Below are 24,988 nucleotides of genomic sequence, written 5' to 3' on the forward strand. Positions count from 1 at the left end.
ATAGAGCACAAGCCTCCCACGATATTTCCTAGCATTTTGAGGCACACAAAATGCAATTTTCAGCTCAGGCATTTTATTCTTCAATGTAAACAAGCTTTGGGTTCTTAAAATACATATCTGAAAAGTGCTTTCATAAATAATACATATTTTATAAAAATTTGACTTGTAAACTATTGAGTCCACGTCCCCCCAGTATTCATTGTGAAGACTCACTATGTATGGATAATGCCTTTTGGTAGAAACTGGAACGCTAAAGCATGAAATATCTTTTGCTCAAGGTAAATAGGATTTTTTTGAAGTACAAGACAAAGAAATATCATAGCCAATTTCGCCGCAACTCCAAGAAAGAAATGCTATATGGTAGAACTATATTAGTAATTAGTTTCGAATCCTAAGGTGCTCCTTTAAATCTTGCTAATGAAGAGAAATCAAGAGTAGAAAATAGCCCTATTCTTATCTTCAAAGAATAAAGATGAAAGAAAAACAGAAAAAAACCTCCTTACTTGTTCTGTTCTTTCAAACAGAGCCCCAAGAAAATCTGCTTGTGCTCACAGGAGAAAGACCCAAGTATTTACAGAGGGGGAGGGGAAGGAGGCGGCCTGAGAAGCGTAATTAGAAGCAAGTTTTCAAATTTTATTAAATTCCTTCACCAACAAAACGCACTTAGAGGTATTTTAAGTTAAACCAGTACTTAAAAAGACTATGAAAGGCAAGATGATTACATGTTTGTGGAAGAAGAAAGGGCAATTAAGAAAACCAGAACGATTTAAAATGCCATATAAATAAAGGCGACCAGAAGTTGATTTAAAGTTTGTCTTCTGTAATTTGTCTCCCCTTTGTCGTGGCACGCTCAGAGAAAGTGAATGCAGTGGATTGAAAGGAGGAGGGGGAGGACGAAGGAGGAAGGGAGGAGCCGTGGAAGGAGCGGCTCCCATCCTCCGCCCGCAGCCCCCACCGGCCCTCCTCCCCGCTCTTCCCGCCGCGCCCCCGGCCCCCGCCTTCCTCCTAGCTGGTCTCTCTCCCTCTCCACCCGCCACTCTCGACCGCCCTAGCTTTGGGGACTCCATCAGCTTTTGATTTGGAAGGACGCTGATTGGCTGGAAGCGATTCAACACACGCCGGGCAAGAGAGCTTTGTCTGAGTTGAAGTGAAGTTGTACAGATTTTAGACTGGAGTCAGCAATCACGGGTGTTTAGTCTGCAGCCGCGCAGAGAAAGGGAGAAAGAATCGCTCGAGAAGGATTCACTGCAGACTGCCGGCACCTTGCACTAGATGGATTCCGACTACAGGAGGGGCGAAATGCGGAGGTGACACTCGTCGGCCTGCAGAGAGGACAGACGGCCAAACAAACGCAAGGATCGCACTCCACGCCGCTAGTAGCTGGAAGTCGTGACACGGTGTGTATAAAACAAAAGTTTGCGAGCCGTTAATTGCTGTGCTGTATTATTAAGAGACGCTTTCAACTTTCAAGTACCAAATGTAGCTTAGCTTTAAGTTGCCAAAGGAAGTTGGGGGAATTGCTTTGCCGTTTTAACTTGGTCTGTGTGAGGAATCTCCTAAAACTGACCGATGTGCCAAATGAATGCTAAAATGCACTTTAGATTTCTTTTTGCACTCCTGATGCTATCTTTCAGCTACGATGTACTGGGCAAGAATCTGAAATACAGGATTTATGAGGAGCAGAGGGTTGGATCAGTAATTGCAAGACTATCAGAGGATGTGGCTGATGTTTTAGTTAAGCTACCTAATCCTTCCACTGTTCGTTTTCGAGCCATGCAAAGGGGAAATTCTCCTCTCCTTGTGGTCAATGAGGATAATGGAGAAATCAGCATAGGGGCTAAAATCGACCGTGAACAACTATGCCAGAAAAACTTGAACTGTTCCATAGAGTTTGATGTGATCACTCTACCCACGGAGCATCTGCAGCTTTTCCATATTGAAGTCGAAGTGCTGGATATTAATGACAATTCTCCCCAGTTTTCAAGATCTGTCATACCTATTGAGATATCTGAGAGTGCAGCAGTCGGGACTCGGATCCCCCTGGACAGTGCATTTGATCCAGATGTGGGGGAAAATTCCCTCCATACATACTCTCTCTCTGCCAATGATTTCTTTAATATTGAGGTCCGGACCAGGACTGATGGCGCCAAGTATGCAGAACTCATAGTGGTCAGAGAGCTGGATCGGGAGCTGAAGTCAAGCTATGAGCTTCAGCTCACTGCCTCAGACATGGGGGTGCCTCAGAGGTCTGGCTCATCCATACTAAAAATAAGCATTTCAGACTCCAATGACAACAGCCCTGCTTTTGAGCAGCAGTCTTATATAATACAACTCTTAGAAAACTCCCCTGTTGGCACTTTGCTCCTTGATCTGAATGCCACTGATCCAGATGAGGGCGCTAATGGGAAGATTGTATATTCCTTCAGCAGTCATGTGTCTCCCAAAATTATAGAGACTTTTAAAATCGATTCAGAAAGAGGACATTTGACTCTTTTCAAGCAAGTGGATTATGAAATCACCAAATCCTATGAGATTGATGTTCAGGCTCAAGATTTGGGTCCAAATTCAATCCCAGCTCATTGCAAAATTATAATTAAGGTTGTGGATGTTAATGACAATAAGCCTGAAATTAACATAAACCTCATGTCCCCCGGCAAAGAAGAAATATCTTATATCTTTGAAGGGGATCCTATTGACACGTTTGTTGCTTTGGTCGGGGTTCAGGACAAGGATTCTGGGCTGAATGGAGAAATAGTTTGTAAGCTTCACGGACACGGTCACTTTAAACTTCAGAAGACTTATGAAAACAATTATTTAATCTTGACGAATGCCACACTGGATAGAGAAAAGAGATCTGAATACAGTTTGACCGTAATCGCTGAGGACAAGGGGACACCCAGTCTTTCTACAGTAAAACATTTTACTGTTCAGATCAATGATATAAATGACAATCCACCCCACTTCCAGAGAAGTCGCTATGAATTTGCAATCTCAGAGAATAACTCGCCAGGGGCCTATATCACCACTGTTACAGCCACAGATCCTGATCTTGGAGAAAACGGGCAAGTTACGTACACAATTTTGGAGAGTTTTATCCTGGGAAATTCCATAACTACATATGTAACCATTGACCCATCGAATGGAGCCATCTATGCCCTCAGAATCTTTGATCATGAGGAAGTGAGTCAGATCACTTTTGTGGTTGAAGCCAGAGATGGAGGAAGTCCAAAGCAACTCGCAAGCAATACCACAGTTGTGCTCACCATCATTGATGAAAATGACAATGTCCCTGTGGTTATAGGGCCTGCGCTGCGCAATAATACTGCAGAAATCTCCATACCCAAAGGGGCTGAAAGCGGCTTTCACGTCACAAGAATAAGGGCAATTGACAGAGACTCTGGTGTGAATGCTGAACTCAGTTGCTCCATCATAGCAGGTAATGAGGAGAATATCTTTTTAATGGATCCACGATCATGTGACATCCATACCAATGTGAGCATGGAATCTGTTTCCTACACAGAATGGGAGCTCTCGGTTATCATCCAGGACAAAGGCAATCCTCAGCTGCATACCAAAGTCCTTCTGAAGTGTGTGATCTTTGAATATGCAGAGTCAGTGACAAGTACAGCCATGACCTCAGTAAGCCAGGCATCTCTGGATGTCTCCATGATTATAATTATTTCCTTAGGAGCAATTTGTGCAGTGTTGTTGGTTATTATGGTGCTGTTTGCCACGAGGTGTAACAGGGAAAAGAAAGACACTAGATCCTACAACTGCAGGGTAGCAGAATCCACTTATCAGCACCACCCAAAAAGGCCATCCAGGCAGATTCACAAAGGGGACATCACCTTGGTGCCAACCATGAATGGCACTCTGCCCATCAGATCTCATCACAGGTCGTCTCCATCTTCGTCTCCGACCTTGGAAAGAGGGCAGATGGGCAGCCGGCAGAGTCACCACAGTCACCAGTCCCTCAACAGTTTGGTGACAATCTCATCCAACCACGTGCCAGAGAATTTCTCATTAGAACTCACCCATGCCACTCCTGCTGTTGAGGTAAGATCATACCCTACACCAGTTCACTGATCAAGTCAGCTGTTAGAGTTCAGAAGTTGTGTATCTGTTAGTTCTTAAATGTTTCTCTTAAGAAGTAAACAATATTTGAATTAAATAGGGTACAAGTTGCATTATGTGTATGTAGTAAGTATACATACCTTAGTGGGCTGTTTTGTTTTTCTTTTTTTGCTTGCATGTATTATTTATATGTATAATATTGAAAAATAAACGTAGAGCTCTTAAATGACTGTCTAATTAGAATACCCTTACTTCCCAGATTGAAATACTGGAAGCCGAAAATAAAAGGGCTTGTTTTATTCTCATAATTGTGATTCCTACTAACACTCCCCCAAAAAACAAAAGAATTTTAAAAAACCCACAAAAAAACAAAACCGAGGCCTTCACAATGCCATCTGAATGCATATCGCATTTGCTCAACTTTTAGAATTTTTCTGAGACTGTTTTAGTTGCATGTGTTTGAATGTTGTATTTTACAACATTTTCCACGTATTTTTATAACTGCTCACTTTAATCTGAACTAAAAAATAAAATAAAATAAAGGAAATCAATCTGTTATTTAGCAAGGAGTTCTCTTTCCAAAAGAAAAAGTCAGTGTATGAGATCATTCAAGTCTCTCTGGGATGGAGTCAGTTATGTGTGGTGGCTGCCTACGTGGTCTGCCACATTCCAGCATGTGTAAATCTTTAAAACAGAGGTAACATGTTCAATCAATTAGGATGAGATAGTGTGCAACTGTTTTTCCTTGCTTAAAGCTTGTGAGTCTTTGGGGCTTTGTTTCCAGAAATCAGTTCTGTCTCTTTGGTTTCCAGCAGGTCTCCCAGCTTCTATCAATGCTTCACCAGGGGCAATATCAGCCAAGGCCAAGTTTTCGAGGAAACAAATATTCCAGGAGCTATAGGTATGAATTATCCTCCTGCCACCTACTGAGTCCCACTAACATGAATGCTGAAGAGTAAAAACCACACTTTCTCTGATTCATCTTTCTAGATATGCCCTCCAAGACATGGACAAATTTAGCTTGAAAGACAGTGGCCGTGGTGACAGTGAAGCCGGAGACAGTGATTACGATTTGGGGCGAGAGTCACCGATAGATAGGCTGCTGGGTGAAGGATTCAGCGACCTTTTTCTTACAGATGGAAGAATTCCAGCAGGTAAGAGGGTAGTGATAGATGACAAATCCTTATTTTCAGATCTGCTGCACCAATGAAGTGAAAAGTTTCTCCCATGCTTCTAATTTTCTTTGTCCTTTGCACTGAAGTGTCTGTCATTTGTACACTATCAGCAATGAACATGCCCTGGCACACTTCAGAATCATTTTCTTAGAATTCATATGAAGCAGTTGGTAGAGACAGAGTAAGCAGGAGAGTCCAGCAGGACAAGAAGGAAGGAGTGGGGCGAGGAGGACAGAAAACCACACCACTTCTTTCCTCTTTCTGCCCCATCCAGGACTGCCACAGGGCACTCTTGAGCAACTCTTTATGAAATTACTGGGTGGTTGTTGTTATTCAAACAGCCTGTTTTGGTGCCTCGTGGTGAACCGGACTATAATTTGGAGGACACAAATTTCCTGTGATGGAAACCTACTCACAGAATCAGAGATTAAAATACACTAGAAAATGGTCCACTTCTATCACCAAAAATAGGACAAAGAATGCATCTTTGTAGGTGGTAAACACAGAATATTTTTGCCTCCCTTCATTTTCTATCTGCACTATAGTGGAAAAGGAACAGGAGTTTAAGAGGGAAATTTATAAGTACATAGCTACATGGAGGAGATCCTAGTAAGTTATGAGCCACATTTTCCTTAGAGTGCCCCCGCTCTAAGTTGTGTAGTAGAAACCCTGAACCAACTGGGTAAATCCTGACTACCTCATTGTAGCAACCCTGGTTCTAGAGACTGTAATATTGAATCAACTCTTAGGAACACATAAATGTTGCTTTGGCTACTTATGTTTCTACATTCCAGAGAATGTTGATCAAATGACTGCCATTTGATAAATGAAAGGAAGGCAGAACTGTGCCCCATCTGAGTTCAATCAAACATCCGTTTTCTAAATATAGATAAGTAGGAGAGTTTAGGAAATAGTCGTGAGATGGCTTCAGAGAGCCACAGAAATGCAGGTTTTCACCACATGGAAAGTTCTATTGGTGGTGGTGGTAGTTGCCACCAGTAGTAACCAGCAATGTCCCAGCACTTACATAGGCCCCATGAGGACACTGGTACCTGCATTCTGTCTCCTAACTCTTCGACAGACACAGGAATTAGTAGTGGGGTGGTAGTAAGAGTAGTGTTCTTGTTTTGTTTGTTTTGTTTAGGTTTGAAAACTGAAGCTTATAAAGGTTAAAAAAATGTGTCCCAAATCGGGCAATTTGTACATGGTGGAGGTGGGATTTCAACCAGTCCCTGCACACATAAACACTAGCCCAGTAAGAGCAATATGAAGCAACAGTTTTTTTTTTTTTTAAATAAGTTCAGTAATGTATTTGTTCTCATATTCTTAAGTCTCACTACCATCTATGAAATGATTGAATGCTGCCTATTTCATTATGATAGGACAGCACGAGACAGTGCATCTCTGGCAGGATGAATGTATGGCAAGGACTTCTAGTAGCATTGAGGGCTACAGTGTACACGAAAACCAATATTTGCACAGTAGTGTCTTTGTTTCATTGTTTTATTCCTAGATTCCCTGTTTAAAGGAAGAAAATAAATCTCTGAAAATCTAGTGGGATATACACAGCCTCAGAAAACTTGCAATGAAATGAAAGAACCATCTGGCTAAATTTCTATGATTCAATGATACTGATGGAACTCTAATGTTGAATATTCATCCCTAATTTTGAATAATGTCATTTCCTAAATTACATTATTTCATAGAACAGAAAAGTAATTTAATGGTCATAACATTAGTATTATATTATAATAAGTTATTTTTTACATTGTATGAGGGCTATTCATTGAAATTTTAATTTATTGGCATAGTTAAAAGGAAAAAAACTTTCCCTATTTAGACAACCTTTCCATTTGGGGGCCTATATGGTGCCTAAAATCCTTTATAATTCTGAAATTGTGTAGTTGTAAACAGCTAACTTGTTTTAAACAAAGACAAGATTTCTCTTTCACTCTTTCAAAGCTACCAACACCAGATATGTTCATAGCAGGAGAGTTATCTAATGCTTATATTAAAAAAATAAGATAAAAAAATGTAAATAAAGCCATTGAGGAAATAATGAGTAGCTATAAAGTCTAGGTAATAGTAAGTTTTATTTAGTGAATAGCTTTAAACTCCTTATAAGTTATCATTTCTTTTCAAAGTTGGAGCTTCACTTTTATATTATCAATAATAACACAACTTAATATATAAATAGCCCTTGAAAAAGTTCCACATTTACATAATTATACTTAATCTAGGTGTCTAGCAGGAGAGCTATATTGCTGGTACATGGTGTTGTTTTATAATAGATACATTTCTTTCTTACTGGCCACTTGCGTCCATGTGGAGAAAGCATTCTGGTGGCATAGAGCACTGGGATATTACCAGTGATTTATAAAGTATTTTAAGCCTTATTCATGTCTGGCTAGTATGGAAAGAAATGAGCATATTTAGTATTTATACAGAGATAACGGTCCTTTAGTTATGACCATCATTCTGATTGTACTTCAGCCATTTTCTGGTTTATTACTCATTCTGGCAGCTTCCACCGGCATGTTAGGATTTAAAACTTGTGCTGTGTAAACTTATATTCCCAGGAAATAGCCCAAGTAGGGGGAAAAAAAAATGCAAGTCCACATCTGAATGCCATTAACAGAATCAGTGCAGTTTTCAAAAGCATGTATATTTTTAGGACTTAAGTGTCTTATTCCAACTATTTTTCTGCACTGAACTGTGATCAAATATAGATTATGTTATGTTGCATTGCCTGCCAACAAGGTCATTTCTGGTCATCCATTCTATTAATTCCCACAGAAATATCCTGCATTCTGAGCAGTAAAATCAGCAAGCATTTTTGTCTGTTAGCTCATGTTTGTCAACATACTTTCTTCCTTACTCATTCAACTTTGAACTACAGTGCTACACATATTCCTGCAAAATTTCCATTTTCCCAATCTATCAGCTGCTCCAGAATGATTTATAAAGGCTTTTGATTTTGTTTCTTGTGATACTCCTTTATTAGGTTCATTCCACTTTTTATTCATCTGCCATCTGTGATTACTTAACTCAAACATTTCTCTTTAAATCCATATTCTGTCCATTGTCATGGCTGGTATCCCAGTTCTGGCCTTTCTTCCATGACTGGTTTACTGTACCAGCACATAAGCCGATATTCACTCTCTAGCACCGCCTGCGTTCGTTAAATATTTCTTTTACGCAGCTTGAACAACTTTTTCAGAATGTTTTAATTCACATTTTTTTGGTTCAAAATCAGTAATTGACTTTTGTTGCCCAGCAACACCTAATAAAACTATTTCCCTTGGCATTCCAAGGCCAATAAAACCCACTCCTAGCTTATTAAATCTCCTTTCTTTCTTTCTTCCTTCCTTCCTTCCTTCCTTCTTCTTTTTTTTTTTAATCTTTTGCAATGGGCAGAACCATCTCTTCACATAACACACCAGTCCTTTGCTCATGTTGCCTTTCTTCACCATGAAGTTTCTCTTCACCATGTCGGAGACCTCGTCAGCTCTCAAAATTTGTTTCAAGTTTGTCTTCCTTTAACTACTGCAACCTCCACTTTCCCCCTTTTTTTCCTTTCTTGCCATGCCCTCAGCATCATACAGCCTGGCACTCTAACTGGGCATTTAGGGCATCACTTGTTACACTTGACTCAGAACTGGATCGGAAACCATTTGAGGACAGGGAGCTATCATAATGACTTTGCCTATGGCAGGCTCTGAAGACGTAACCGATTCACTACTCAATAACTAATGGCTTGATAGGAGCTAGACCCAGGGTTTTTATCTCTTCTTCTTACGTTAGGTCTGATGCATAAGATATAGTACAGTCACAAAATTGATAGTCCTATGGAGTTCTCTGCTTCCTTACCTCCCTTCCCCTTTCCAGAGGAAATTTAACCACCTGGCTGCTTCTAAGAAGAGACAGAAAAATTAGCTACATGCACCCCTTGCCAATAAGTTCTAACTTACTGGATGTGGTATGAAACCTCTGTGGCACTGAATTCTGTGTATACTGAGAATGTTTTAAATAGTTGAGTCTCCAGGGAAAAGGTTGAAAATATCAATGAAACAGAAATACCCTATTCTGTGCCACTGCCCCCATCTCTATTAATTTTCCCCAACCTTCTCTTCATTAGCTTTGCTTCATCAATTTTTTTCTACTTTATGAATTTGAAAAATGGTATGTTAATTTATTATTTTATAATGAAAGTTTCACTTATTTGCTGCAGAGTTGTTAAATAGCATTCCCTGTTTTAAAAATTCCTGTAATTAAATTACTTTTGAACAGGGACTACCATTTTAATCATCCAGGTTGTATTTTTGGTTATATGTTCATTATATTCAGGTCTTAGAAAGTTGATCATATGCAGGATTCCTAGAAGCCTATGTAATCCCCCCCCATCATTAAATATTAAAAGAAAACAAAATCAATCAAACAATCAATCAATTAAGTCCTTCCCACAGAGTTAAAGGCCAGAAAACAAATGAAAGGTGTCATCAGATCTATTTCCCTTCCTTCTAACAGGATGTGTATAAGACAAGATAGACAGATCTCCTTTCCATTTTCAGAGACCCGGGGAATCAGGGAGATTTTTTTGAGAATTGTTTCACTGCTGAGTAAACCTCATGGCTATTAAGGCGTTCCAATTACTTTCAACTCCTTTTGGTTTTTGTCCACATTAAATGATGAGCGATAATTGGTGAGTTTTTCCAAGCAGTAATAATGCATGAAGTCAGTACATCTAAACATGCTTTTATTCTTTTTTTTTTTTAAGATTATTTATTTATTTATTTATTTGATAGACAGAGATCACAAGTAGGCAAAGAAGCAGGCAGAGAGAGAGAAGGAAGCAGGCTCCCCGCTCAGCAGAGAGCCCGACTCGTGGGCTAGATCCCAGGACCCTGAGACCAGGACCTGAGCTGAAGGCAGAGGCTTTAACCCACTGAACCACCCAGGCGCCCCAGCATGCTTTTATTCTTAAATCATCCATCCTTATTTAAACTTAGCCTTTCTTCACAGCAAAAGTACACAAGGATTCTCAGTATTTGCCCTTTGTCTTACCCCCCAGTTAGCACTCACTCTATCTCTGCATTTTCCCTACCCTCTTTCTATTTTTAGCTTTCCTGCCAATCAGACTTTTGTTCTCACCCAATATACTTGCTGTCATTTTTGCAGATAAGCCCCTCCTCTATTAAGAACTGAGGTCCAGGGGCGCCTGGGTGGCTCAGTGGGTTAAGCCCCTGCCTTGGGCTCAGGTCATGATCCTGGGGTCCTGGGATGGAGCCTCACATCAGGCTCTCTGCTCCACAGGGAGCCCGCTTCCCCCACCCCCTCTGCCTGCCTCTCTGCCTACTTGTGATCTCTCTCTCTGTTGAATGGATAAATAAAATCTTTGAAAAAAAAGGAAAAAAAGAAAAGAAGAAGAAAAGAAAAAAAAAGGAAAAGAAAAAAGAAGAAGAAGAAAAAAAAAAAAAAGAACTGAGGTCCAGAGTTGATGAAGTATAAAACTGAGCTATCTCCACAGTTTAAGTGATGAAGGACAGTGACTTCCACCTTTTCAACGAAGTCCTGTATATGTCTTTTTTTTCTTAAGAGAGGGAGGGAGAGTGGGTGCAGGTAGGTAGAGGGAGAAACACAGAGAAAGAATCTTAAACTGGGCATGGAGCCGGCCTGGGGCTCCATCTCACAACCCTGAGATTATGACCTGCTGAAATCAAGACTTGGACGCTTAACAGACTGAGTCACCCAGGTGCCTCATTTCTCTTTTTCTGGAAGGAAACATTTAAGTCTTCACTTTCCTTTTTTAGTATATAAATCTTTTTAAAGGGGCGCCTGGATGGCTCAGTGGGTTAAAGCGTCTGCCTTCGACTTGGGCCATGATTCCAGAGTTCTGGAATCGAACCCCACATTGGGCTCTCTTCTCAGCAGGGAGCCTGCTTCCCCCTCTCCCTCTGCCTGCCTCTCTGCCTACTTGTGATCTGTATCTGTCAAATAAACAAATAAAATCTTTAAAAAAAAATTTATTTTACTGCATAAGAACTCTTAACATGTGATCTACCCTCTTAATAAAATTTTAATTATACAGTACAGTATTGTTAACTATAGGTACAATGTAGCAGATCTCCACAATTTACTCTTCGTGCTTAACCAAAACTTGATACCCATTGATTAGCAGTCTCCCATTTCCTCAACCCCCTAGCACACACACACCTACTAGCAACCACCATTCCACTCTTGGATTCTATGAGTTTGTCCATTTTAGATACCTTATATACATAGAATCATGCAGTATTTGTCCTGACTTACTTCACCAAGTATAATGTCCTCAAGATTCATCCATGTTGTCACATAATGTAGACTTTTCCTCCTACTTTAAGGCTAAATAATATTCCATTGTATGCATATACTACATTTATTCTATCCATTCATTTGTTGGTGGTCATTCACATTGTCTTCCCATTTGGCTATTGTGAATAGTGCAGCAGTGAACAGGAAAGGGCTAATATCTTGTTGAGATCTTGATTTCAATTCTTTTGGGTAAATACCCAGAAGTGGGATTGCTAGATCATATGGTAGGTACATCTTTAGTTTTTTGAGGAACTTCCATATTGTTTTACATAGTGGCTGCACCATTTGTATTCTTAGCAACAGTGTACAAGTATTCTAATTTCTCCACATCCTTGCCAACATTTATTATTTTTTTATAACAGCCATCCTGACAATTTGAAGTGATATCTCATTGTGGTTTTGATGTGCATTTTCCTGATAATCAGAAAACATATAGTGAATGCTTATTCTATGCAGACACTTCACCTGGTAATGGGGACTATCTAGACTGCTTGCATCCCTTGATAAAGGATTTGACATTGTTCAAGAGTCATCCTTTTTCACAATAATTTGGGAAGAAGAGAAATCTTTCCGAAGTGGTCAGATTTAGAGAATTAGCTCTGAATAGATAGGTATGGTTGTTACCAATCCAGTTGTCATTCAAATGTAAGATAACTACTTTGTATTTTCTGCATTCTGTCTCTGGCTCTAAAATAAAATCATGATACTGAAGAGACCCAATTTTCAGAGAAAGAGATTGATGGTTTGTGAAGTATATTTTACATTTTTGCATTTCTTCATTGTTGTGTAATTTAGTTATATTTGGCAAATTTAGAAATTTTTCTCCTCTTTATTTTCTGCTTCTCTAATATAACCTATTATTTTCTGTGAGTGTGGCTACTCACATTCCAATAGGGCATTATAACAACTGGAAGAGATAACCAATGGATTTTTTTTTGTACTGTTCAGCTTTTAATGACTTTTCCATCTATTTGAATTTCAAACCTCTAAAAGAAGTCTTTGTAACAGACTAACTAGCGATGCCTGGTAGTTGAGGATAATTTGCACTGTTATTTTAAGTAAGATATCAATAAATAATCCAGAATACGTTGGAGAGAGTTAATAAGGATAATGACCTGATAGTTTATTATATTCCCAATACCTCCATTAAAAGTAAAGTTGGTCAGATAGACCTCAATATCTAGAAAGCTACTCACAGGTATTACTCAAAAATTATCTGGTGGCATTCTAAAATTATGGATTTCACTTTACAGCCCTGGGTTTTCAAGAATTTATGTTCAAACATTCCATCACCCATACCTTTGCTCCTTTTCAGTCATCCTCATGTATAAGTTATAAATCCATTTTCTCATTACGTGAGTAGCAGAAATAATATTCCTGAGAAGTGTGTGAGTCATAACCCTCCTTTCCTTATTTGATAAACAGAAGAAAAAAAAAAAGTCCATAAAAATGATACTTAAATCCGTAAGTGTAGTCCATTTAGCGTATAAAATAACAGGTGAGTATCGTGTTCGCCGTTTAAAACTGTCTCGTTTTACTTTTTAAAAAATGAAATTACCTTCTTTTCTATCATTTGGAGTTACGCTAAGTATGATCATGAATCCCTGTTGTTTTCCTCGGTGTAGCTATGCGGCTTTGCACGGAGGAGTGCAGGGTCCTGGGACACTCCGACCAGTGCTGGATGCCACCGCTGCCCTCGCCGTCCTCCGACTATCGGAGTAACATGTTCATTCCGGGGGAGGAGTTCCCAGCACAACCGCAGCAGCAGCATCCGCATCAGAGTCTTGAGGAGGACACCCAGCCCGCGGATTCTGGGGAGAAGAAGAAGAGTTTCTCCACCTTTGGGAAGGACTCCCCGAACGACGAGGACTCCGGGGATACCAGCACATCCTCTCTGCTCTCGGAAATGAGCAGCGTGTTCCAACGCCTCTTGCCCCCTTCCCTGGACACCTACGCTGAGTGCAGCGAGGTGGATCGGTCCAACTCTCTGGAGCGCCGCAAGGGGGCGTTGCCCGCCAAGACTGCGGGTTACCCGCAAGGCGTGGCCGCCTGGGCAGCCAGTACGCATTTTCAAAACCCCGCCAACAGCTCTGGTCCCCCTCTTGGAACTCACTCCAGTGTGCAGCCTTCCTCGAAATGGCTGCCGGCCATGGAGGAGATCCCCGAAAACTATGAAGAAGATGATTTTGACAATGTGCTCAACCACCTCAACGACGGGAAACACGAACTCATGGATGCCAGTGAGCTAGTGGCTGAGATTAACAAACTGCTTCAAGATGTCCGCCAGAGCTAGGAGATTTTAGCGAAGCGTTTTTGTTTTCCATATGTGTGGAAATAGGGGACAGAGAAGACCCTGAAAGAACTGGCATTGCCGAATAGTTGCATTTATCATAAATGTGTCTGTGTATATTGAATATTAAATACTGTATTTTCGTATGTACACAATGCAAGTGTGATTATTTTAATCTGTATTTTAAAAATACATTTGTACCTTATATTTATGTGTAATTTAACAGACAAATTTTATTTTTTTACTCCCATGACAAACATGTCTTTCCTAATCATGTAGAAACTAGCCACTGTTCAAATAGGATATATAGTCAACCACAAAGTATAAAGGCACTGTGTAGATTAGTTACGTTGGGGAAGAAATTGCTGTGCTGTAGGAACAACCCCACTAAAGCATTATATGATTCTTAGTTTCATTAAGTGATCCAGTTTCTTTTTACAGTACTTAAAAAATAAAATTATGCATCAATAAAAATGTTAAACTATTTTATTATTATCATTATTTTTGCTGCTCTCTTCTAGTTCTGATAGTTCAATTACAGTAGAATTGAAACATAAGGTGAAATTTCATTTTAGGACTGGGAAGTGTCTTTCACAGACAATGATGAAAATAGGGCTAGAGCCAATGCTTCCCAACCCCCAGGGCCCTACTATTCCAGGGCATCACACTGGCCTGTTCTTGAGAATATTTCTCCTGAAGTATTATTGTCTATTTGTAATCAAGGTAAATGATGAATTTCATTCCGTCCTTGTAACAGTAGACATGCTCCAAGGAAATGAAATCTGTCCTATAAATGGGTTAACAGTATGTATTCTAACAGCAAAAAATATTAGTGGACAAAGACGGTTATGTCAGTGTCCCTCCTAGGGTAGTAAATGTAAGTGATTTATTCTGAAACTGTTCTATTTGAATCTTCTCTCCTTCACAAAACTTGAACATTTTTATCTTTTGCAATGTTTTTGTTATAACGATTCATTTTTAGCTTTTGTCTCCAGTGCATGATCTCATATTTTTGCTTTTATTTTTAGTATAAGAACGTTTTTTAAAATGATGATTTTTGTTACTGCAGTTCTGTTGTATTTGTTGTGTGACAAACAACAAATTCTTTAATTATTGTGCTGTTATCTCTCTGTGTGGAATGCTTTGGTAAAGGAGATCATTATTATGACTGTTCTCATTTATGACCAAGCTTCTATTAATGTTATTTCTATGAATACACTATCTTGATTGTACTCTCCAAAAAATTTTGCTGTCAATGAAAATAAAAGAAAAATTAAAGTAAAGCTAAAGAACTGTCCATAAATCAGAGTCCTGGTCTACATATAAGTTCAAAAGCTTTGCATGAAGCCTATCTTTCATGAGAGAATAATTCAATGTTGAATTTTGAGTGATACAGAGGAAGCTGTCAGCTGGCTTGGCCAACAAGAAAAACACAATGGGAAAGGAATGAATTTGAGACCTGTAATGGGAATGAAAGAAGTCTATGGTATTCCCAGTAGACTGAAGAATTTAAATGCATTTGAAGTGTAAAGAAAAAAAAGAATAATCAAATAGTAACTACTTGAGCATTTTTCAAATTAAAAAAAAAAAATCTCAGAACATTTTGTATTAAGTTAGGTCAAAAAAAGATGCCTTACAATGTTTCCAAGAGGTGAAAATATCATCCTCCTTGGTTTACTAGCAGGGAATTGAAATATGAAGAAAGTTAAATAGCCTAAAAAAGGCTGAACTCAGATATTTTAAATCTCAAATGAGCACCACATCAAATAGATGTTTTATGTTTTCTGAAAGGCACATTTATTTTCCTTTATAGGAGGGATTTCAGTTACGGGGGAAATTTCCATTTATTTTTCAGTATATTACACACACAAATGCTAACCACATTTAAAAACATAAAAAACAGTTAATTTAACTTCCTTTCAGTACATATTATTAAAAATTTTTCATGGCTTTGCTGTTCTTAATTTAAAGCACCACTAGAAATTAGGAAGCAGAACTGGAAATCAACATTTAAATAATGCAAAGTAAATAAAATGCAATACTATATTAAATACAAAACTTTTGTGAATTGTCTGTATAGTAAATTTTCTGTGTTTCAGACTCCTTGCCACTCCAGCCTTCTCCACTTACTATGGCTTTCCAGATGGAAACGTAAAGGGAATATTAGTGCAAGATTTTCACTTTTCGCTCCTGTTCCTCTCACAGATACTATAATCTCAGTGAAAGCTCAACTCTCTGGTGCTATCATAGCAATTTAACCTTTCATCAAGTTGACATTTTCTCTTCTTTGATACCATGCCCCTCTTCAGACTGAAACAACTGAAAAGCACTTAAACTAAGGAGGTTCTTTTTGATTTCTTAATCCCTTTGTCCCCATTCAGTTCCTTTAAATGTTCTTCAATGATCAACAGAGAGACAAAGGCAGGAGCAGAGGGAAGGGCAGAGGGAGAGGGACAAGCGGACTCCCCACTGAGCAGGGAGCCTGATGCCTGACTTGGGGCTTGATCCCAAGACCCCAACCAAGATCATGACCTGAGCCAAAGTCAAAGGCTTAACTGATTGAGCCACCCAGGCACCCCAGTGATAATCTTCTATTAATTAATAGGATCATCTCCCAAAAATGTAATTCAACACTGAATCTGTTGCTTAATAAATCTTCTTTTAAATGTTTATTATATAGGATGATTAGAAATGGCTTTATTCAAATCTTATAAGTTATTAACATTGTTATTCATTTATCATTTCTTTCTTTCTTAGTATTTAGCAGATAAGACTTATGACTTTATTAATTATTTAAATTCTTTCTCCTTCTGTCATACATCTATCAAATTTACCACTTACCAATAGATAACTATTCAGGCAAAAAATGGTTAAGGTACTCTTACTGGAGTTACTGAAGAAGTGTCATTTGTGAAAGAATTTTAGAATCCTTGTTTCATTGCTTTGATACCAGCTAATGTCAGAAAATATTCAAAACTGAGTTTGAATTATTAACACATTAAAATTCAAACATGGTGGGTGAAAAAGGTATTGCCTGACATAACAACTCTCAGTCCTCCATGAAATCACAGAACTGGACCCACACAGTTCAGGTAATTTGCCAAACTATTAAAAAGGTTTTGATGTTCCTGTTTTAACTGAGTATATACAGTGAATGTATCATCACAGTATCAAAAATTGGGAATGCACTGAACTCTGAAAGGCAATAAGCATTGCCATGTAAAATTAAATTCAAGCCACACAAAAGTCTTCAAGATTTATGTTGCGTTTTAAAAAGAATAAAGACAGTATAGGCATTTTAAAAGACCCAGCATATTGACTTCCTCAATTGCAAGTTAAATTCATAAAATAAAGCTATCTTATATATAGAAGCTGTCTTATATATTATGAAAGTAGGAGTTGCCTTACTGATTGTAATCATTTTTAATGTATTAGGATGTCTCCAACTGTGAAGGATAGAAATAATTTTATGTGGTTACATAAAGTTTTAATTTGATAAATTAAGCTCTTTGAGCCATTGAAGATTCATCTCATTCAGTTTAGTTCCCAGAACAAACAATAAGTCACTTTTTTGAAAGAAATATATGATATCTAAAGTACTAGATTGCAATTGAAAAACCTGTATTGCCCGACTTGTGGTTCAGTTTTCAACTGTGTAACTGGAGTCATATCAATATATACAATCTGTATGCCAGGAATAATGGGACCTTTAATATACTCTAAACCAAGATAAAGAGGCCAGGTAGACACTGTATAATAGATCTGAAAGTGATAGTATATGCTTCTCTTTAATTTAGATTTTTATTATACACTAACTTATACAACTTGTAGAACTGTTAGAAAAATTTTATGAAGACTGGCATAACAAAAATTGCTACCAAAATTTACATACTTCTTGACATTTAAAATTGCAATAACATCCTACTCTGGCACTTTAAAATAATAGTTTTATATTTCCTTTTATGACTTCTGCAAGTTGCTCCTAATTCTTGTTTGCTTTTTCAGATTTTATCTTTTCAATTTATTTATTTTATGGTATTCTTCCTTGATAATTTACCCTACTGTCCACATTTTATAGCAATCTTCTCAAAATTCTCGCATGCACATAGCTCTTTATATAACCACTTAGATTTTATCAAAATTTTCCACATCTTTTCTTTGTTATTAATACAATAGGGATCATATTTTTGAGATGTGAAACTAATACCTTTTCATTCTCAATAAACCTTGCTCCTCCAATTCATACTTTAATGGAAGGGTAAATTTATACAGTTAAGAATGAAGGGGCCATTTCTGTTGTTCTGTTTTAAATTAAATGCTTTTCAGTGCCTAGGGAGACATTAGTGTAGAACACTTATCTTATTGAGGAGGAATTTTTTTTTTCCTAAATATAAAACCCTTCTCTTTATGTATTAAGGATTGGCCTAGGAAAGGTAAGCTTGGCATCTTAATATAAGCTAAAGTTAAGTGTGAGGAAATAAATGTGAAAGTAAGAAAGATCCATTGCCACAGAAAAGAAAGATAACTCAGGCAATTGTTGACAGCATAGAGCCCTATGAATAAATTGAGAAAGGCAAAATCTCAGATGTTAGTATCTTCTATATTCTCACCTCCCGTGATCTTTAAAAGAACCTTTAAAACAAAGCACTATTTTGGGGGAAGATGTTCTCCTTTCCACAGCTCTCCCTGCCTAGGAGTGCAGGTATGGACAAACTGGTGCCAAAGTGTGTGTGCCTCTGAACCGGCATCCTTCCTCCTTCCTCTCTTTGGCTGGCTTGCAGAAGATTCCAATTTCCTTCCTTACCAAAATAGGGGAGGGGCTGATACGATAAACTATAATACATTTCAAAGTGCTTTTATCTAAATGAAGGAAAGCTTTCTAAAAGGCCAGGTACATTCTTGTTTTATTAAAAGGTAAAATCTGCAACTTAAAAGAACTAACCACACAATATTCTAGACAGAAAAAAATATAGACATTTTTAGAAGTAGATCTTTGTGTTAGCCAGAGTTTTAGGTTCCAAAAAATCTACACAACCTGCAGTGAATCTTGTTACCTGAGATGCAACATCCAAAAAAATGCAATTAAGAATATTTTATGAATTCTAACCAGAAAAATATTTGCCAGTCCCTGACTTGTGATTTGGATCTGTTCTGCAAACTCATGCCCAGAGGCGGTGCATGTGGGTTGCATGAACTTACTCTGTGGAATTCTGGTAATTGCTGGGGGTAGGGTGGCAAATACACAGGAAGATCATCTGATGACAAACAAAGTGTCATTGTAGGAAAAGTCTACAAAGGACCAACCGCTACAACTGAGTTCTTCACTGCATTTCCTCCCTTTCCTTTCCCCTCCCTTTCTCCTTGGCTGGCAACTGAACAGAGGGACAGCATATAAATCATTCCTTTAATCATTCAGCAAGCATTCATTGTGCACATACTATGCATCAGACACTGTTCTAGGTGTTTGAAATACATTGATGAGTAAAAAGACAAAAGAGGAGACAAAAACTGCTATACACCTATTAGAATGGCCAAAATTCAATTCCAACTGCTAGCAAGGGTGTGGAGATACAAGAACACTTCATACGCTGCTGGTGAGAATACAAAATGGTACAGCCACTTTGGAAGACAGTTTAGAGGTTGCTTTAAAAAAATAAGTGCTATTGTGCCATATGATCCAGGAATCATGCTTCTTGGTATTTACCCAAGGGCTTTCAAAACATGTCCACACAAAAATCTTCACGACGATGTTTTTAGTAGCTTTATTCATAGTTGTCGATTCTTGGAAGCAGCTAAGATGTCTTTCAGTCAGTGAATGAATAAATGTAACTGGGTCCCATCTAGGTAATGAAATAGTGTTTAGTGCTAAAAGGAAATGAGCTACCAAGCCATGGGAAGACATGGAGGAATCTAAGATGATATTACTATGCGAAAGAAGCCAATCTGGAAAGGCTATCCACTATATGATTCTAAATACAAGACATTCTGGAAAAGGCAAAATAATGGAGAAAATAAAAAGATAGATGGTTGTCAGGGATCAGGCTGGGGTGGGGAGAAGGATGAACAGGCAGAGCACAGAGACTTTTTAATGCAGTGAGAATACTCTGTATGATACCTAATGATGAACATATGTCATTACACATTTGTCCAAATCCCTAGAATGTAAAGCACAGAGAGTGAATAGTAACTTAAACAATGGACTTTGGTTCATTATGATGTGTCAATGTGTGTTCACCAATTGCAACAACTGTACCACTCTGGTGGGGGATGTTGCTAATGGGGGAGGTTTTGCATGTATGGGTTAATGGGATATGCAGGAAAGCTTTGTTTTTTCCTCTCGTTTTTGCTGCCAATCTAAAATTGCTCTAAAATAATCAAGTCTTAAAGGGCGTGGGGACTGGGGAGGAGAAATGAAGAGCAAAGCCTGTAGGCAAATACCTCCCATCCAGTATAATAAGCAAGAGGAGGAGAGTAAAATGACCAGAGACCCTGCTTTGTTTACATGCACATCTCCAGTCCCTAAAACAGCACCTGGCCCATCATAGATGCTCAACAAATTGTTGAATGTATGGTTGATACACATTTTTTCTGAATCCAAATACTACCCAGGGAGAAAGGCTGAAAAAATGTTGCATTATTACCATAAAAATCTGAGTTATTATGCAAACATGCTTAAGTATTAAGCCTCAAATAACTTAGACAGTATAAAAGAAAATAAAATCCAGGGTTTTCGGTCAGCAGCGGGAACTGGAAATCAAGAAAAACTGACACTAGATATGACTGCATCTGTCTGTTTATTTTTCACTTTTCTCAGGACCACTTAGATATTTTGCGATATTTTGCCCTTTTCCTTGGGTGTTTTTTTCTAGGTCAGGTGGTGCAGTCAAAATCTCAAACTTGATGTTCCAGAACTACCTCTTTCTGGCAGAATAAGTTGAAATAAGTCACATGACAAATGAGCAATTGGGTCTTCATGCTTGTACTACAATGTTGATAATAACACTATTCACCTCAATTGAAACCAACAATGAACTTTAAATTAGATGAGGAAAACACAGAAGAATTTAAAACAGGAACAATTCATTTCCTTGTGTCATTTTTCTATAGGATAGCTCATCAGCTCAGGTGCAGATATGAGGAATTAAATAAGTTTCTTCTCCATCTGTGATTTTACCTGATGGATTGTCAAGAAAAATAATTTTACATGAAAAAGAGAAACTATCATTTATGTTGTTACTTTTAGTTGGGGAAGGCTAACAGTTACAAAAATAAACTCAAAATGAGTAACTTTTCAAATATATCAGAAGTTTCTTTCTTCTTATAAAACAGTCTTAAGTGAAATTCATTTGAGGACCAGTCTCATGGAGACTCTAGCGTCATTAACCCACCATTTCCAGGGTTACCTTGGGAAGGATCTCCTTTCCAGCTAGACACAAAGGAAATAGCCATGGAGTGGTAACTGAAGAGGTCATTAGGGACCAAGCCTGAAGATGTCATGTGTCACTTTCACTGTTAGCTCATTGGCTGAAATAGTTATATGGCTATATAAGGAGGCTACTAAATGCTGCCAGCTGTATTTTGGTGAGCACAATCTTTAGGAACTCTACACTCTCAGAATGTCAATACTTGTCACTTGTATAATTTTTATGGTAATTTCTAGGTTGTTCCTCTAATTCCTGCCCTAGAATCTTAACACCTTGACAGAGGGAGTGTAGGTTTTTATTTTTGATTTATTTTTTGGTGTCCCAAGAGACTAGTATAGTTTTTGGCCTGTTAAAGAGAATCAATCTATGAATAAGTAAAATAAAGTAATAAAATAGAATTTAAATGTCACACAGTAATCCTTTTTTTTTTTTTTAAAGATTTACTTATTTTAGAGGGAGAGAGTGCATGTGTGTGAATGAGAGAAGAGAAGAATGAGAGGGAGAGAGAATCCTCAAGGAGACTCCATGCTGAACAGGGAACCAGACCGGAGTCCTATCTCAAAACCCGTGAAATCATGACATGAGCCAAAACTAAGAGTCCGACATTTAACTTACTGAGGCACCCAGGTGCCCCCTTTACATAGTGATCTTAGTGGCTGGGGGTGAGGACAGGGAGTGTGATGGGGAAGAGATAGTGGATATAGCTATTAATAGAATTAACCTTTCTTCAAAATGAATATGATCTCTTTCTAAATTCTGATAGATATCAAAAAACTACTTCCCTGGTTAGGTTTATGGGGCGTGGAGAGTGGAGCTGGTGGAGACTGCCTGCAAAGCAAAGTAACAGAAATCTTTATGGTAAAGAAAACGTTCTCTATTCTGAGTGGGCGTAGTAGATTATATTTGTCAAAACACATCTAAATGTACATTTAACATCTGTGGATTTTATTGTTTGTAAATTATACTTCAATAAAAATGAAAAAAATCATAATTAAAAGATATGGTTAAGAAGCAAAAATTAAGAAGAATATGAAAACTTCTCACTGAATCCAATCACCATCTTCTCTAATTCAACAAGTCAGTTGCAGAACATCCCTAGCAGGATACTCTATGCAATGTCGCAATGAGAGTGAGAGTTTCCTGACTAGCTACTTGTTATAACTTCAGGCTTCTTAGGGTAGAGAGGGTCTATTAGACCTAATCATCTTAATCCCTATACCATTAGCTGTGACAAGGACAACAGTGAGGAAGAAATCATCATGAACAATGAAGATCAAACTTCATTTAAGGAGCCTTCCCACATTTAGGGAAAAAAAAAAAACTTGTGATTTCATTTTGTTTTGACAGAAACCCACATTGTCACACAAAAGTCTGTGTGCATCATCAGGGTAGGAAATATTGAGAAAAAGTAGGTATATTCTCCCCCAAAGTATATTGTGTATGTGTATATAAAGCATTTAACAGAATTCTTACCAAGTTTTCTGAAAGTACATTTGAAACATTTCATGTCAGCTATAATATAAGAGAAACCTAAGACTTATCCAAAACTATCACATGAAGATTTTGAGCATCAAGCAATAAGATTGTTACTCCAAAATTATAACAATGGAACAGCCAGAGAAGCTGTCAGAATGAGAGGTAGACTCAGACTGTCAGTTGAGAGTTTACACCTTGCATTACTTATCCAACCAGCCCACGGAGGATTAAGGGATACACATGAAATTAATGATGATGCCACTCACCGCTGGAAAGTGTTTGTAGAATTCTTCCTCTCCTATTGAGTTGGTCATTGTTGAAGGTTTGTGATTCACAGCATTAGCTTTTTTATGAAAACAAAGAAGCAAATAAACAACTGGCAATACCAAACAAAAGCATAATCTCTTCCATATTCTTCATTTTTACGATAATGTATGCAGTCTGATAAAAGCAAAAACATGCCATACATTAAACTAATGTCCCAGATGAAGGAACATATAATGCAACAGATTTACAGAATATCTGGCCTTCCATGGAAACAATCTCTCAACTACATAATTTCTTTTACTTTTATGCTTCCTGCTTCTTTAGGATGAAAAGTCTCCACTGACATTTAACTCTATGAATTTCAATGAAAATATCAAAATTCACTAATCGCACATATTTTTGATGGTGGTTTTGAATATAACTCAGAATCCTGTTTAGTCCATGAGAGAACACCTTTTCTTAAATTAATTTTCATTCTGAGTGCTTTTCGATTTTCTCTTCCTGCTAACATGCCTTCAAAAAGTGAACCATTGTTCAGGATGTTGTATCCTGAGTATCACCCCCTTCTACAAAAAGAAAATTTGATTTAATCACATCTCTCTTTGACTCTTCACACTTTCCTCATTTTATTTGATTCTAGTTCAGGCAAAAAGCTGCAGCTGATAAATGTTCACCTTCAATTTGTATAACATATTTTTTTTCTATCAAGCTCTTAACTATGTTTTTCATTTAAACAATCTTTTGAATAAAAACTCATAAAAATGGATCATATGATGGTGAGTGATTGATTAGTTTCAGATTTTGAAAAGCTAATAGCAATAACATAAAAATATCAATGCTTGTAGTGCTTAACAGTACAGAAATTACCTTTCTATTCAGTATCATGCTGTTTTAATTATTATAAGTTTAAAATGATAGAGCTAGAGAAACAATCTCTCTCTTTCTGTCTATTTTTAGGACGTTTCTGACCATTTTATTCCTATTTTAACTTTGGAATCAATTTATCTAGTTTCCAAAAATATTCTGTTGGTATTTTTACTAGGATAACATTAAATTTATAGATTAGTTTCAGGGAAAACTGATGTTCTTATGGTGTCACATATTCTATTCTAAGAATGTGTCTTTTGGGATTGCTGGGTGGCTCAGCTGGTTAAGCCTTGCCTTTGGCTCAGGTCATGATCCCAGGGTCCTTGCTCAGGGGGACTTGCTTCTCCCTCTGTCCCTCCCTCCCTTCATTCTCTCTCTCTCTCTCTTTCTCTCTCTGACAAATAAATAAATAAGATCTTAAAAAACAAAAGAATGTGTCTTTCCTTCTGCTAAGGTCTTTATGTTTTCCAGTGGTATGAGTAGTTTTCTTCAAACAAGATTTTGTGTTTCTTGTTAAGTTTCATATTTTATTTTTTGATGTTTTACTCTTCTACCTAGTTATTGTCCATGAGAAACTAATTTATTCCTGTGTGTCAATTTTATACTCAGACCCGTAACTGCTTTGTCTTAATATTTATAATAATATGACAATTATTACATATTATAGTCTTCTAATTGATCCTTTTTTTTAAAAAGATTTATTTATTTGACAGACAGAGATCACAAGTAGGTAGAGAGGCAGGCAGAGAGAGAGGGGAAGCAGGCTCCCCACTGAGCAGAGAGCCTGATGCGGGGCTGGATCCCAGGACCCCAAGATCATGACCTGAGCTGAAGGCAGAGGCTTTAACCCACTGAGCCACCCAGGGGTTCCTAATTGATCCTCTTAGATTTTCCAAGGGACAAAATATATTATTCTCTAGCATTAATATCTTTAAAATCTCCTTTCCAATTTTGTTTCTAAATTCACTCTGCAATGTATTCTCCAATATAATTGCCTAATACCTGTAGAAAATTTATAATCAAAATATCGATAACCAATTTTGTTGCTTTATTTTAGAGAGAAT

General features: G+C 37.8%; 1 protein-coding gene across 2 annotated transcripts; it reads left to right on the forward strand.

The window, feature by feature from the left end:
* Window positions 1–1,077: 1,077 nt before the first annotated feature.
* LOC111149198 (protocadherin 18) lies at window positions 1,078–15,186 on the forward strand. 2 transcript variants are annotated; one of them, XM_022506144.1, is made up of 4 exons: window positions 1,078–4,056; window positions 4,890–4,975; window positions 5,065–5,228; window positions 13,226–15,186. In XM_022506144.1, exons 1-4 carry the CDS (start codon window positions 1,570–1,572, stop codon window positions 13,891–13,893), a joined length of 3,405 nt encoding a protein of 1,134 aa, XP_022361852.1. In that variant the 5' UTR covers window positions 1,078–1,569; the 3' UTR covers window positions 13,894–15,186. The 2 variants fall into 2 exon arrangements, with proteins under 2 accessions (XP_022361852.1, XP_022361853.1); XM_022506145.1 differs by having other exon boundaries at window positions 4,887–4,975; window positions 13,226–14,554.
* The last annotated feature ends 9,802 nt before the right edge of the window (window positions 15,187–24,988 follow it).

This window comes from Enhydra lutris, unplaced genomic scaffold (assembly GCF_002288905.1).
Source record: "Enhydra lutris kenyoni isolate GAN:26980312 unplaced genomic scaffold, ASM228890v2 scaffoldscaffold21, whole genome shotgun sequence".
NCBI lineage: Eukaryota > Metazoa > Chordata > Mammalia > Carnivora > Mustelidae > Enhydra > Enhydra lutris.